Source organism: Dromaius novaehollandiae, chromosome 17 (genome assembly GCF_036370855.1).
Source record: "Dromaius novaehollandiae isolate bDroNov1 chromosome 17, bDroNov1.hap1, whole genome shotgun sequence".
NCBI classification, from domain to species: Eukaryota; Metazoa; Chordata; class Aves; order Casuariiformes; family Dromaiidae; genus Dromaius; species Dromaius novaehollandiae.
Window position 1 is genome coordinate 16,205,526 of NC_088114.1, and position 15,230 is coordinate 16,220,755.

Below are 15,230 nucleotides of genomic sequence, written 5' to 3' on the forward strand. Positions count from 1 at the left end.
CAGTATGTAGGGGGAACTAAGCCCTTATCCCGCAGCAGGACATCTGCTGCTGTGGCAAGTGTCAGTGGGTACAGAGAGTTAAGAGCCTCTGAGGTGCTCAGGCTCTCTTGGGGGCTATGTTTGTCCTCAGGGAGTGTGGATCCTAGAAGGATGCAGGAACCAAGCCAGGGTAGGAGCCACTGGGCTCCCCTCTGCAAGCAAGTACCAGCCCAGGGCCACCATCCTAAGCTCAGCTCTCAAACCCTGTCTGAGCAGAGCACGGGATCAGACCCAGAGGCTGGCAGGGGTATGCTTGAACACTTGGAGTGTTACAAGCAAAAGCAAGTGTTGCAGGTGCTGTTGGAAGAAAGCTAGCTGGTCCTCCCTCTTCAAGTGAGGGAAACCTACTGAGATGTGGCATTGGGTGGGCTACCATACAGCCAGCCAGAAACACACTGGCTGGACTAACCACACCGGCTGCTGCACCCCAGCAGCCGTGACACCATGGAGGACCTGGTCCTGCCTGCTGGGGCAGGGGGCAATGCTTTGAACTGTCTCAGGGATGTTCCAGTCCTTGGTCGTCTATGAAAGGCTGAAATGAGGGCCCAGGCTGTGCGGCCCAGGGAGCTCCCAAGCAGCTTGGTGGCTCACGTGAAACTCTGCAGTGTGCTAGCCCAGCTGGAAGCTGTGGACTGCCACGTGCATGGTGCTGTTGGTTACAAGTGTTTCTGCCTAGCCCAGGCCATGCCGAACCTCCGCATACACGTTAGGGGCAGGTATGGAGAGCACTTAGCAGAGGGGCAAGGCCTGTAGGGACTGGAGCAGCAGGACAGGACAAGATGGAATGGGCAGCTCAGCGCTTTCTGGACTCTTGGTATTGGGCACATAAGGTCCCAAAGAAAAGGGCAGTGTCACAAAACCTTCAAACAGCCACCTGTAGTGCTGGGGACAGAGCAGAGCTACCTCCCCCTTTCTGAGCAGCTTTATTTCATTTCATCGCTCTTTTTCATGTAAAATCAACCCCCCAGGGCAACCTAGAAAGTGAAGAAGCGCAAAGGGCTTTAAGCCTTTTGTGTTGAACACAGACCAGCCATTTTACAGCAAGCTCCAGCTCACGCAGGAGCTCTCCAGCATGACTGCACTTTGGCACTGGCCGGTCTGCTCTGGGAGCTGCATGGCTTTGCATTGTGCTAGTGGATGGCAGGTGAGGGCTCTCCAAGTGGGATGGCTTTGTGCTCCTTTTGCCAAGAACTTCTGCTGATACAAATGTTTCTCCAGGAAGGGCAGATCTCAACTCCAGCAGTGCACACTCAGGCCAGGAGAGCTAGCGGTCACCTCCATCTGGGTCTCAGCTGTGCTTCCATCACATCTGCCTGGAGGTCACTCTAGACGGAATGGTGTTTGTTGCTGAAAATTCCCGATGTCCCAGCCAACCCATCATGGCTACGCTGTGGCCTCTGCCTTATCTTTTGGGGGTTTTGCCTGCAAAATGAACAGGGTCATTGGTTAGTCTGTTCAGCATACTAGAGACTACTGGATGGCTCGGTCAGATGGCCCGCGATGACCAGGCAATATCTGCACACTGTAGTACAGCCTGCTCAGCTCTGCTCAGTCCCATGCAAATGGGTCTATTGCTTGAGCTTCTGAATTGATTTGTGATTTGAGATTCAGGCAGTACATCAGGAGAACATTTTTTCCCCGGTAGGATGGTGAAGTCCTGGAACAGGTCACCAGGGAGCTGGGGATTTCTGTCCTTGGAAGTTTCTAAGACTTGGCTAGATAAAGCCAAAGGTACGCTAGGGTTGGCAGTAGTCCTGCTCTGATGGGGGTGGAGGGGTTGCACGACAGATCTCTGAAAGTGCCTTCCAACGCATACTTCTATGACTCTACAATTCACCTGGGCTGGGCAGTACCAAAGCAAGCATCATGCATGCCAGCAAAACATGATGCTGATCTAGAATATGAACACTGACAAAGCTTCAATATACAGTCTAAAACAGCTGCTCTTTTTTGACCCAGAGATTCAGTCCTAAGAGGGTGAATTTTATTGTGAAGCTGTTACAGGCAAGAAATAGTTTTAAAATAGTGAGTTTCCCTGTGAAGGAGATTCAGGGAAGTCTCATTCCCTTTCAGTTTGCGCTCAAAAGGCTATGTCCATGTGCACTACCTGTTGTATAAAAGTAATTGAGCTCATGCAGCTTTTCCCTCAAACTGGACCACATCCAGGTTCCTCTCTTCCACTCACTCATGTGTTGTCATTAAACTTGTGAGAGTTTAATCTCTGTGTTGAGTTCAGTTAACCTAGCCCCTGAGTCCAAGATGCTAGAGGAAAGAGAGATTCAGTACCACTCCACCTGGGTTTTCCCAGATGAGAGATCTTGGGAACTGAGTTTTAAACAAAAGGCAGAATAATCAAATCACCTCACAAAACTTCACTCTAACCTCAGCTCTCTAAACTGGCCCTGCAGCCTGTCCTTACCTCTTCAAACTTCTCCTTCCGATAGAACTCAGCCTTTGAGTCCAGGTACAGCAGAACCAGGTCACAGACCACTGTGGCCTAGCGATGGACAAACACAGCATGACAGTCAGAAGTGAACTCAGTCAATGGTGAGAGTCAGTGCATGAGAGCCAGGATCTCTGCTCACAGCACCCATCCAACCTGTTCAGCCCGCTATGTCAAATTCACTCCATCCTGGGACCAAACTCCACCATCTGGTCAGTGCAAGGGGGGAGCTTTCCATCCTTTCTTGCCAGCCTGAGCCCTCCAGGCAGCCCCACCAGGACCTCTTAGGCCCAACCTGCTCCCAGTAGCTGCATGTCTAGCATGAGATGTTAGACATGAACATCTGAGCTCCAATGCATGGACCAAGGGTCCACGCTGGTGTAGTGGAGCGCCACTGTCACAGCCACACAAGGGAGGGGGATGAGCAGTTATCTGGGATGCCACATCTACTAGGAAAGAGGTGGCAGATGGCAGGGCCCAAGCAACCCCCCTGTTACTCTGCAGGAGGGGAAGGGACATGACAGTGTGTGAGACAGGTGCTTTAGAAGGGACGCACCCTTCTCAATGATTGCAACGCCAGTGTCCATTGCAATGACACTGCAGCCAGTCACTGGCTCCGTTTAGAGTCAAGGGAGAAAAAGGCAATTAGAGGACATGTCCTCTCCTGCTGGGGGAGACAGCTGAAGCAGACCAGCCAGCAGCACCCTGACAGTGCTCACTTGTCTCCCCTGCCCATACAGCAAATGCATGGCCCCCACAGGGTCAGCAAAGACACCTAGCCTGCATGATAGGTGCCCCTGACAGTTCTCAAGATTCTGGCACTGGTAGTGTCGTTACTGCTAATGATCACAAATGGGAGCTAACACTCTTGCCAAACAATCTCCTGGGCTGACAGGCACCCAGCTGGCTGTGAAAAGGGAAGCCTTGCACAGCAGGCCAACAAGGGGAAATGCTAGGTAAGTGGCAAGTCCCAACCCATAGATGAGAGGAAAAGGGCACATCTGGAGTACTCACCGCACCAAGGAGTGCAATGCTGGCGCCGAGGCTCACGGCAGCAGGAATTATGCTGAACTTCCCAGCCTGCTGAAAAACAGTGGGTGGAGGGGAAAGATATTGGGTAGGTAGCAGTGAGATGGTTGTGCCAAAAAGCCCTGCTGGGCAGCTTGTTTAAAGCCTGCTGTCATGGGCAAAGGGGAGGTGCTGAGTAGAACAAGTTTTAGGCACTTGACTGCTATCGCCTTTATCCTTCAAAGAAGGAATTCAGGTAGCTCATAGCTCAGTGGCAGCTGAGGTCACATACAACCTTCCTACTCCTACAGGCATGGCTGGAAATTCCATCTCACCTCAAAGCTCCACGCAACTCCACAGAACTACACCCTACAGAACAGCAAACATATCCCTCTCTGGTGTGATATGCCTTCATCACTACCCAAATGAGTCTAGTGCGAAAGAAAAGAAACATTTGGTGCTATTCTCTCCTGCTCCATACCTTCCCTGTCCTGGTCTCACCACCCAGAATTGTGCACCCTGTCCTGCTCTCCAAGCTCATCTCTTTTCAGGTGAAAAGGCCACTGCTAAGCACAGTGGACTAGCTATGGAACACCTCTGGGGGTGGTGAGTCCTCTCAGTGCAGGCCCCATCTTGCACAGTAGATTATTTAGTTTGTCAGTGATGCTGCACACAGTAGCATCAGCCATGATCGTGCCAATGCCTTCCTCCCCAAAGGTACAATGAATCAAGAAGGGATTAATTGTTCAAGTTAGAAAAGTCCAGGTTGATCTTCAGTGTGTTCCCAGCCATCACTGGTACCTCAGAGATGCCCTAAGCCCCTCTGACTGGACTAGCTCACCTTACTTCCAGGGTCTAGCATCTCACGATACCTGACCATGTTAGATGCTCGACAAACATGGGAAACCTCATTGCTCAGGGCATTGCAAAGAGCTTTCATTTAAAACGGGAGAGACCATTTCTTCCTGCTCTTTTTGGTGCCCTTGATCTGCTCTGAGGAAAGCGAAACTCTGGAAGGAGGTGAGGAGGTAAGGAGAAAAGATGCTAGAGGAAGGCAGTGAGGCTGGCCTCAGGAGACAGCACAGCAGTGAGCGGGTGTGAGGAACAAGTTCTGATCAGAAGGGGGACAGGACTGTGCATGTGGGGTCTTCAGAGGAGACAGTACCTGGCCATGCACAGAGATGTCAAAGCGGATGCCGTAGAGCTTCAGCAGGCTCCGGTAGTGCCTTTTTTGGGGATCCCAGTAGTAGGAAGCAGTTCTAAGGGAGACACAAAGGACAAGGTTCGAAAAGATGCTGCAGCTCTGTGCGAGGAGGGTGAGGGACAAGGCCTTGGAAAAGCTGGCAGCCTGAAGAAGGCCTGTCAGTGCCACGTTACTGCTGTGGATAACAAAGGCCTGTGCACACTTTGTTTCCTCCAGCAGGCAGGGACATGGACGACACACATGCTGCCACAACTCACTAGCTGGGCACCAGCAGCAGGGCCTCGGGAGCTGCTCAGCACCAAAGCCCAGGGTAAGAGGCTCTGCATGCAGCTTGCGATGCATCCAGTCCAGGGTGAGGATGGGCACGGCCAGCCACACATCCCTGCCCTCACACAGGCCAACGCCCTGCACAGCTCCAAACAGACCAGAGTTACAAGGTGCTGGAGCTACCATGGCACCCGGGTACTGAGAGACTCCACAACAGGGTTACCATGTCCCATCAGCCCTGCTGCTCCTTTCAGAGCATCATATTTCATTTAGGAGAACTGAGATCTCAGATGATCTCTGTGTGAGTGTCTATCCCATGGACCTCTGTGGCTACTGTCCCAGCACGGCCAGTGTCCGCACCTGAAATTGTAGTTCCTGTCCTGCAGGCTGAAGGAGTACTGAGGCTGGCACTGGGCAGCAGCGTGATCCAGGTCACAGTCCCACTTGATGTAAACGCCAATGGTCGCTCCCTGCAGCATGTTAACACACATTTTATTTGAGGAGAAGCACCGGACTGTTGGGTTCTTTACTGTTCAAGTGTTCACAGCTACTGACTTGGACAGATTGGGCCATTCCCTTAGTATTTCAGGGGACAATCCCACCCTGTCCCTGCCCATGCCCTAGGGGAAGTTGCAATCACCTTTCATACTTCAAAAGGAAAAGCAAATACCAGCAATGCAAGATTCCCAAAGGTCTCTCCAGCTGCCTCCACCATGTCACGGATACGGAAGACTGGGCAGGATGGGTTGAAAAATGGATCATATGTGCAGCTCTTGAAATAGGTGGGGTCATTAGTTTGCAAAGTGTTGCCTCTGAAACAGGAGAGAGCGAGCTGTTGCAAGTACTGGGGAACGTAGGAGGTCATGGGGCCCTGCTGCATGACCGAAAAGGATATCCTCCTGCTACTCCCATGATCCACAAGCAGTGGGACCACTATTGCTCCTGCTGAGAAGGGACGGTCATTGCCTCTCCTATTGTCCCTACGGAGTGGGACCACATGGGGTGCAGGGCTACACAGGCCTGTCTCAAGGTCTGGTCACCTTCTTCTAGACCTGGCTGCATCAGGGCCCGGTCTATTCCTTCTTTCCCAGGCTCCTTTGCTCTGCCTTCCAGACCTACCTTTCCCCCAGGACACTCAGCAGCCCAAGGACATGCATTTAGTACAAGTGTTCTCTGGTGCTCAGGTTGTGTGAAGATGGAGGGAAGTTGGCCCAGAAAAAAACACAAATGGAGTCATCACTCTTTTCAGCACCTACCAGCACAGCCTGCCACGCTCCTTTGTCTCCCAATGTCTCTGCCCTTGTGCCCTTCATCTTTTTTCCCCCTACATCTTCTTCCCACAGCATCAGTCACTGCTGAGAGACATAATGACCCAGCTCTAGAGTTACTGCTCTAGGGGAGATGGCAAGGGGAGTTCAGGTCCCCTAGGTCCTGTCTCCTGCCAGAGGAAGGCAGCTCAATCAGCATGTCTGGGGCCATGAGGACAGTGCAGCCCTTTACTTGGCCTCTATGAAAATGTTTGACCCCTTCCCTCCCTCCCTTCTACCTACACGCCACTCTCTGCAGGCACCAACCCTCTCTACCTGCGAAGCCTCCTTGGGGCCTTTGCCCACCTATGAAGGAAGAGCTGCTGTGCTGCCAAGGGGGTAACCTACGCAGCGCACTGCTGGACAGGGTGAAGAGCACAGTACCTCAGGCTCTACTCTAGCCAGGCGAAGGCCTCACATTCAGATAACTTGTAAAATCACACTCCTAATGGCTCCCTCAGCAACACAAGGACATGTACAGACTAAGAAGCAAAAATGTACAGGGTAAAATGAGGCCTTCGGAATTACTGCTTTTGTCCTGCTCTTTTTGTAGTACTCTAGACAGGTGGAAAAAACAGCCATCACTCTCTCTGGGGACTTTGCAGTCCCACTGCTGTTACACCTACAGACACAGCCAAAGAGACCATGTTCTCTCCTAATGCATCACTGAAATCTTAACTGAAAGCCACTGGCTCTCCTTGACGGGATACTGCTTCTCGGATGTCTAGGTTACTCAGCGTCTAAGCAGACAGGCTCAGCACAGATGTCAGGCTAGGCTGCATGCACAGTTCCAGTAGGAGAAACTTCTTACTTACTTGGAGAAGTTAAATTTGGTGAAGTTCACAGTATTTTTTATAAAAAGAGTAAAATTCTCCGCCTCAGCCAGAAGAGGTTTCCTGGAAAACAACCACTGATGAATTCAAATATTTGTACAGTGGCCAAGGTATAGCCCATTCCCCTGCCCTGCAATCTTTTCCATGACTCTGGGACTTAAACTACTGTGGACAGTTGCAAGAAATGCTCTTGCCTGAAGTTCTCTGGGCTTAACTGATCAGTAGGTCAATGTCAAAGTCAAAGATCTCTTTAAGCCCAGCTGCCCCCCCCACTGGCAAGTAGAATCAGAACACTGATTACACAAAGCACAGAGGGAATCAACAACTCGACTGCTGTTCAGAGCCTGTTCGGATGCCTGCTATCCTCCGACCCTGGGCAATACCTGGGCAGGGTGTCATTTTCCACGGGACACCAGCTGTAGATCTCACAGGTAGAATGGGTGGCGTTGAACATCACACACTTCCCGGTTTTTATCCCTGGAAAAGACACAATGCATCTCATTTATTCCTTTTACCTCTGAATGTCTTCTCTGTAGCTCCCCTCCTGGGATAATACCCTGGCCATGGTCCTGCTGCTCTGGCCTTCTCAGAAAGCACAAAGACGACCCTGGGATCATCTTCAGTGTTTTCCCCACCCAAAACCTCCTCTGCGAAACTCTCCCTAAGGCCAAACAACAGTGGCTGTTTAACAAAGACAAGAAGCTGCTTGTGGCTATGGTCTCTAGGATGGCTCAACACCTGTCTGTCCAGCACAGCAGCTCCTGGCTGGTGGCTGCTGAAGCTACCCACTCCCTGGTTGGAAATAAAACAAGCTGGGGGAATCTGGCATACCAAGCTTTGGCAACTGACCTTCCAAAGCTTCTCCTTTGTAATATTAATCAGTGTGGAATAAACCCAAGTTTTCTTAAAAAAGAAAAACCTGTCAATTGCAAAGCACATTGGTTTGGATTTCAGCAACCAACATCAAAAACAACCAACCTCTTTATTTGCTACTGACAGCAGCTTTTGCCACCAGTACCAGCTTTCCCTGCAGTGACAGGTTGTTTTAAGTTTTTGTCAAGAATAATCTTTGGAGAGCACTTTAATGCACACTTACAGATATACTGAACTCTGGCAGTTTAGGCATCTCTGTGCATGTTTGCTAGCAAGCATGGGGACACAAAATGATTTTTTTTTAGTAAAACATCCAGTACCATTGCCATGAACCACTGGATTTCCCATGGGACAGTCTGCATCTTCTCTGCAAATCCCATCTAGAACAGAGGGGCTCTAATAGAGAGCAAAGAGAGGGGGAGGGGGGGGGAGGGGGGGGAGGGGGGGGGGGAGGGAGAAGCTGTTACTCTGCTGCACAACGGCTTAAAGGCCATGAGGTCATTTACCCTCATTTCTATGCTGTTGCTCCTATCTGTCCATGCATGTCCCAGTCACTCACAGCAGGCACCCATCATGTCCAAAACAGCATCTTGGGCAACCTCAAGTGAGCGGAGAGAGAGGCATCTCCAAAGGACAGTTCCTTTCACATGTCTCCACTCTTTCCGGAGTGCTCACCTCCACTCTGTCAGCAGCAGAGGAAGCCTCAGCAGCTAGCTCAGACCAACCCTTTTAGCTGGAACTGGCAACAACTGCAGTCGGGCTCTGGAGGACCTTAATGGGCAGAGCCCAGCATACCTTGTAAAGGACCACCATAGCTCCCCTAGCGAAGGACTGAGAAGTCACTAAATAACATAATCTTTAAAGGAGAAACTAAAAACTTCACCCTCACTCTGTGGGCCACACGTAGCTTGCAGGACCCACAGCAGGGCTGTAAGAAACACTTATTCATGAGAGGACTTTCTCTTCCTGTATCGTATCCAGATGTCAAGGATTCAGCCTCCAGAAGGACCCAGAAAACAGACATTTGCAGATGAGCGTGGCAGTCCCTTCCCAAGTGCAGATAATAAGAAACCTGCTGAGCAACAGTGCTGATTGTCAGACACAGACAATTCTGGGTGTTCAGGGCATGGAAGTGGCAAACCTTATTTGAAATTCTTGTTTTGAACCCTGTGATGGTGCTAGAGAAAGCCTAAAGCCTGGCCAAGATGGTTTCGACACCCCTCCCTTACTGCCTCTTAGTGGAAACCAGCCTCAAAAATCTGTCTGTGCTGATATTCTCCACAGGCATGATCGGAGCTAGGTTACACGTGCCATGAGTCCATCGTTAGAGAAGCAAAAGAGATTAGACTCAATTAGAAGGCATCAAGGGGCCCTGGATCTGTGCTTCTAAAGCTCTCTAAACCATGGCTGAATCTTCGTTGTGAAAGGGTATAAGAGCTTGGAAAAATTAGGAGCAGCATATTTTTCTAGGAGTCTACCCAAGAATTGCAAATTTGGGACAGGACTGAAATTTATGAGTTCACTGGCATTTAGAACAGATTTCTTGACAAGCAGATGAACTACTACACATTTTAAGGAGACATCCTCCGAAGTGCTCGCAGCACCTGGCTGAAGTTCTTCCCCAACGTAGAGCTCAGCTTCTCTGTGGCAGCTCAGACGATGCTCCAGGTTCATAGCATTTGTATTCCTGGGACAAGCACAACTTCAGACAAGCACAGAAAAGAAGCACTTGTGTGGAGAGCTGTGTTCTTCTGTGCATATACTCCTGAAGCTTCAGGACTCAAAGGTTTACTTGTGACTGCAGAAGAGTAAATCTATGTGTTTAGAGGATGACTATTCTGAAACTTTACCAGAAACAATTGCTGATTCCCATCTCTCAACAGCTGTACAGCCTCAGCCGTTCCATTTGCTCCCAACATCTGTCAGAAGGGCCAGAAAGCAAAGCAAACCTGCTTGGAGAGAAACATCAGTAGCATCATAATGTGAACACAGAGGGATGAGGCTTCTCCCAGGATCTAACACCCTCCCCTTCTTCCCCAGAGACACGCTCCTGCACTGCTTGAGGCTGAGACCAGTGACACTCACATGCGTATCCATCAGCAACATCTGGTCCTGAAAGAGCTGAGCACAGCTGGATGTGCTAAAGACGATGATTTATGTGAAACAGTCCCTTAGGCCCAGAGCTTGCATCTGGACAGAGCCTCATTGGCTGACTAATGCTTTCTAGCTCTTCAGTCTATTTTGATCATCTCCATTAACCTTCAAAGCTCCTTGAGAATAGAGGCAGTGGATTTTCAGTTATTCGGTCTCCAAAAATCAAGACCAAATGTCTCCCTACGAGGTGTATCATAGCTTTACCACAGATCTATGCTCAATGCAGACATCAGCTGGTAAAACAACCTAGCCTGTGTTATGCTCAGGCCAGAGCCAGTACCCTAAGAAGTCCTCTTTGGTTTTACAGCTTGGACAGTGCCAACTGCAACATCACCCAGGAACGTAGCCAAATGCTTATGGCTGAATCAGAACATATCTTTGTATTAACTTGCTCTACACCCAGCCAGACTTGCTCCCCAGTCTCCCCAGCGCAGAACACTTTGTGAACTTCAGAACTTCCTGCAAAGATAAACCTGCCACTGCTAAATCTTCAAAATTTTCCAAACACTGATTTCAGCTAGTGCCCGAGAACCAGCAACTGAGCAGCTGCTGGAGAGCAGCACTGAGCAAAGGCCCTGACAGGCACTGAGACATGCAACAGCATTATACTGGGATGAAATACTCTGATCTCTCTGTCTCCTTGCCTTGCCTCATGGAAAAACACTCATCCAGAGATGCCAGGGCAGCCTGTGTCACAGCTCTGAAATGTTCTCGGGACATTTCTTCTGCTGGGAATGTTTATGCAGGTACCAGTGGTTTAGGAATTCTCAGTATTCTAGAACCAAGAAGGACCATTAGTATCATTTTCTCAGAGCTGAAAACGCTCCCTCTCTTCCACAAGCTGCAGCCTGTGTCTAGAGAGCAGCCCAGCCTGGGAACCTGCAGCACAACAGCAAGCTGGGAGGCAGGATCATGCTGGGCACAGCGCAGCGGGCCACACCGAAAGCCAAAGGGACCATTAGGACAAACAGTGCTTGGCTCAGGCACAAGGGGCCAATATTGGCTTAGCTTAAAACCTATTTGCTTTTGTCTGCCAAACAGTGTTCAGTCTGGAAGAGTTCAGTCAAGAAGCTGGCCTGAATCCACCCTCAGTGGGAAGATTTTCCTCAGAGAACATATATTACTAAGTGTTTGCTGACTGGGAAGCTGCCTAGACATCATGCTCCATTCCTCCTAAAAGACACTAAGATGGAGAGGATACTTAGTCCTACACTAGAGAGATATAAAGGAAACATGACACAGGTGTCCATAGAGTGTGAGTGAGGCTGTGTGTGTAGAAAAGCATCAGGAAAATTGGCAAAACAGAGGTAAGAGAATGGTGGAGTAAGTTCAGAGACCAAGAATAGTTGTGAAACCCAAGGAAGTATACAGGTAACAAAGGCATTAGTAGGTGCTGGGGAGATGGGAGTGCTGATGGCACTAGGGCCACAATGCAGACAGGGAGTAACAACAGGGCAACACAACTCAAACTCTCCAGAGTTGCCTTTGTCCAAAAATAGCAGAAAGGCAGCAAAGATCGTGTAGTGTTATCACCCCTCAAGAACCTCAGAGACTTGAGGAGGGCCCAACACCTAGTGCCCCCTGTCCTTTGGGCTACCATGGGCAATTCTGGCCAGTCTGCTTGGACACACATGCCTTGGCACATGCAAGTATGACAGAGTGAGTGAGAATGTGCAAGTGAAATCTATGGAGCAATGAGAATGAGAGAAATCAGCTTTTTGGGTGTTTTTTTTTGAAATAGAAATCCTCCCTTCTATCTGGTCTTGCATTGAGTTTTGCTGCAGAGTTGCTATTCTGCTACAAAACAGCAACATTGGTAGGCTTTAAAAATTTAATCCCATCACAATACTGAACTAACAAACAGGACAGCATCATTTACCTCAGGACAGGTGCCTTGGGCTTGCTTTGCTGTAGTAATGAAATTGGTCACCAGAAAAAATGTATTTTCTCCCTAGGAGGCAAAAAAACATATTTAGCATTTAATTTACATTGTAACATTTTTTCCAGAAGCAGAACAAACCCAACTTCAATCCCAATTTGCATTTACATTTGCTTTAGAATTTATATTCCTTACTATTTGGCACTACAGCTAGTGAAGTAGTCACACATCCTTATATAAAATGTTATAAGCAATTTCACTTGTTTACTACAAAATTCATCATTCCACTGACTGAAGTTTGGATTAAACAGCAAATAGCATTTGTGAAAACTTTCCCCTGCAGGAGGAGAACCAGCTGAAGCATTAACAGCACTAGAGAACAAGAGGAAATGGTGCCCAATTTGGCTCTATTTGCACTCTTTTCAGTGGCAGAGCCCACTGAAATCAAAGGAGAAAGCCAGCAACACTTTTTTTAGCACCACCTTCTAACTCCAGCTTCCACAATTCAGGCTGAAGTCACAAGGCTACTAAGACACTCATTGATTTCAGTGCTTTGGAGCAGCCCCTCCGGATTTACAAGCGGGATGGTGGCAACAGGGACAGAGCAAGGCTGGGAGCAGGGCAGCGGGCTGGAGGTGGGCACAGCACTCCCTGGAAGGAAAGCTATGCTGATGCCTCAGGACCTCCGTATTCTGACTACACCAGATCAAAGCTATCCGGCCCCACCAGGCATCCAGGCCACCACAGAAACATGGGCTTCAGCCTACGTGGCACCAGCACAAAGCGAACGTTAACTGCTGCAGCAGTCACGTACCCCAGCACCATCCCGCTCTCCAGGAGGGTGTCTGCAACTCCTCACACGTGAGAGCTTTCCTGTGTAGCTGGGCACCTCCATAAGGGATGCCTGCCTCCCTTCGTCTCTTCTGGACTCTGCAGGAGATGGGACAGCCACAAGTGACCCCTTACTTCTCTGTAATCAAGGCCTATTTTAGGACACTTGTTGATCCCCTGAGCTGCCAAAGAGAGGCAGAAGACACCTTCACCCCAGAGAGAGGAGCAACAGGTTCCTGCTGCTGCAGCAGCCACGTGGCTTGGTGTCAGGGATATGTTGCAGAGGACAGAGAGGCAGTGCTGGGAAGATCTGTCCAAGGCAAAGACAAGCTTACGGGGGCGGAGAGGGGCTGGGAGGTCTCCAGGTAAAATGACGCAGGAGCAGACTTCTACGGTGGGCCACAGAGGATCTCCTGGAGGAGCAAGGTTAGGGCTGTGCTAAACCAGCCTGTCTGCCGTGCGCTGTGGACAGCCGTCAGCCTGGGAGCCCACGGCGGGGAGGAGGCCAGGCCTTCGGCACGCACAGCCGCGAGCGGGGCGCGCGTACCTGAGGGGGCTTCACGTAATCCGCCACGTCCCACAGCCTGTTTCCAGCGTCCTTGACTTCGGTGACAGAAATCCCCTTGAGCTTGGTAATCACCGAGACGCGGGGGGCCGGGTCGGTTTCCTGGTAGCCCTTCTTCACCAGGAACACCCACCTGGGGACGGCACAGGAGGCAAGGGGCACTGACGGGGCGGGGGGGGGAGGACGGCGCCAGGCGCCGCGGGCAGGATCCGGCTCTGCGGCGCCCGCGTCAGAGCCGCCAGCCCCGGCGCCCGGAGCGGGCGGGCGGGCGGGCGGGCAGGGGAGGGGAGGGGAAGGGAGGGGAGGGGGCCGCGAGGCCCGCGGGGGCCGCCCCTACCCCAGCAGGTAGCCCAGGACGCCGAGCTGGAGCAGGCGCTGCAGCAGCCCGACCCGCCGGTTCCGCGTCAGCGCGAACTTCGCCGTCTTGTAGTCGAGCAGGCCGCGGCAGGCCGCCCCCACCGCCGCCGCCCCCATGGCGCCCCGGCTCGGCGGCTCTGCGGCGGCGGCGGGCGGGCCGTGGCCGGGGCTGGGGCCGTCCTCCGGGCCGCCCTCCCCGCCCCGCCCCGCCCCGCCCCGCCCCGCCGCGGCCGTCGCCCGGGCAGCAGCGCCGCGGCCATGGCGGCGGCCGGCGGCAGCGACACGGACGCGGAGAGCGGCGGTGCGGCGCTGAGGGGGCCGGGGCCGGGGCCGGGGCTGGGGGGAGGCGCCTGGGCCCGCTGGTTGCGGCTGGCCGAGGGGCAGCTCGCTCGAGGCCCTGGGGCCCCGGTTCAGGCTTGAGCCGTCAGTCCAGTGTTCTCACGCGCTCTTTTCTCCTGCAGACGAGAAGGAGCCGGAAGGCCCCCCGGCAGAGAGCTGGTACCTGGCCGCTTGCCGGCGGTACGGCGCGACCCCCATCTCCAGCGTCCTGCGCCACACGCGCGGCCCGGAGCTCGCCCTGAGGCACCGCGGCCTGGGCCCGCAGGTGAGGGGCCGCGGCAGCCATGCGCCCCGGCCCTCGCCCCATGGCGGGCGCCCCGGCGGCGCGACCGGCTCCGGGCGTCTCGGACGGGCCGAGAGTCGGCTGCGCGGGTCGCTGCTGCCGGCGGTTATCGTCACAGCAGCCGCATCATGGCAGCGCCACGGCTCAGCTGCGGCTGCTCGCCAAACCCCGAGACCGGCACAAGCATCCTGACTCGATCATGTCTGCTCCCATCCGCGATAGCTGCTCTTTGTTTTCACGGCGTGTTGGAAATGTGTCATTTGGACCATAAAATGCTGCAGCCTTTAATACTTATTTTCAATGGTCGATCTTCTTGCATTAACAATTTTATATCTGGAATAGTTCTCTGAGGTCCCTTCCTGTTCATTTTTCCTGTGCTCGATATCTAGGGCCCTAGAAAATATTTTGATTTTGCAGTATCTGTTGGGTAATGACAATGTCATTGCGGTATTACTGTTTAAAAATTTTATCAAATTAAGAATTTCCACTGGCAAAGACCAGCATATTGAGTCAGTACAAATGTATTAAATCTAGAGGTCAGGAGTCAAAGCAGCCTGAAGTAAAATAAAGGAGCCCTTTAGTTGTACTCATAGGTTACCAGGTAGAAATGATGCCCGGAGAGGTACACCTTCAGACACAATGGACCAGAAGCTTTTCTCCTCCTCCTTCTTCTTCTGCATCACAAATATTGACAATGGGAGTATTTTTCATTGTTTTTTATGGAAGAAGAAATTAATTCTTGAATAGCATAAATTAAAATGAAACCTCTTGAACTTTAACCATACTCAGTGTTTGCTTTTCCAGTCAATGGAATGAGTTTGTAAGGGTGGTCTTTTTGCAAGATCCTG

General features: G+C 51.5%; 2 protein-coding genes across 3 annotated transcripts in view; one reads left to right on the forward strand and one right to left on the reverse strand.

Moving 5' to 3' along the window:
• Positions 1-914: 914 nt before the first annotated feature.
• On the reverse strand, positions 915-13,930 carry P2RX6 (purinergic receptor P2X 6). Its single transcript, XM_064522370.1, has 12 exons — positions 13,741-13,930; positions 13,386-13,536; positions 12,008-12,079; positions 8,295-8,370; positions 7,485-7,578; positions 7,084-7,164; positions 5,632-5,773; positions 5,322-5,431; positions 4,656-4,749; positions 3,497-3,562; positions 2,459-2,536; positions 915-1,461 (listed from the first exon to the last, which is right to left on the reverse strand). Exons 1-12 carry the CDS (start codon positions 13,875-13,877, stop codon positions 1,423-1,425), a joined length of 1,140 nt encoding a protein of 379 aa, XP_064378440.1. The 5' UTR covers positions 13,878-13,930; the 3' UTR covers positions 915-1,422.
• Positions 13,931-13,975: 45 nt separating this feature from the next.
• Positions 13,976-15,230, forward strand: part of LRRC74B (leucine rich repeat containing 74B) — a 29,434-nt gene continuing 28,179 nt past the window's right edge. For both annotated transcript variants that reach the window (XM_064522367.1, XM_064522366.1), the window contains exons 1-2: positions 13,976-14,061; positions 14,222-14,364. In XM_064522367.1, the coding sequence (XP_064378437.1) occupies positions 14,019-14,061; positions 14,222-14,364 (186 nt within the window). In that variant the 5' untranslated portion in view covers positions 13,976-14,018. The remainder of the gene's footprint in view (positions 14,062-14,221; positions 14,365-15,230) is intronic.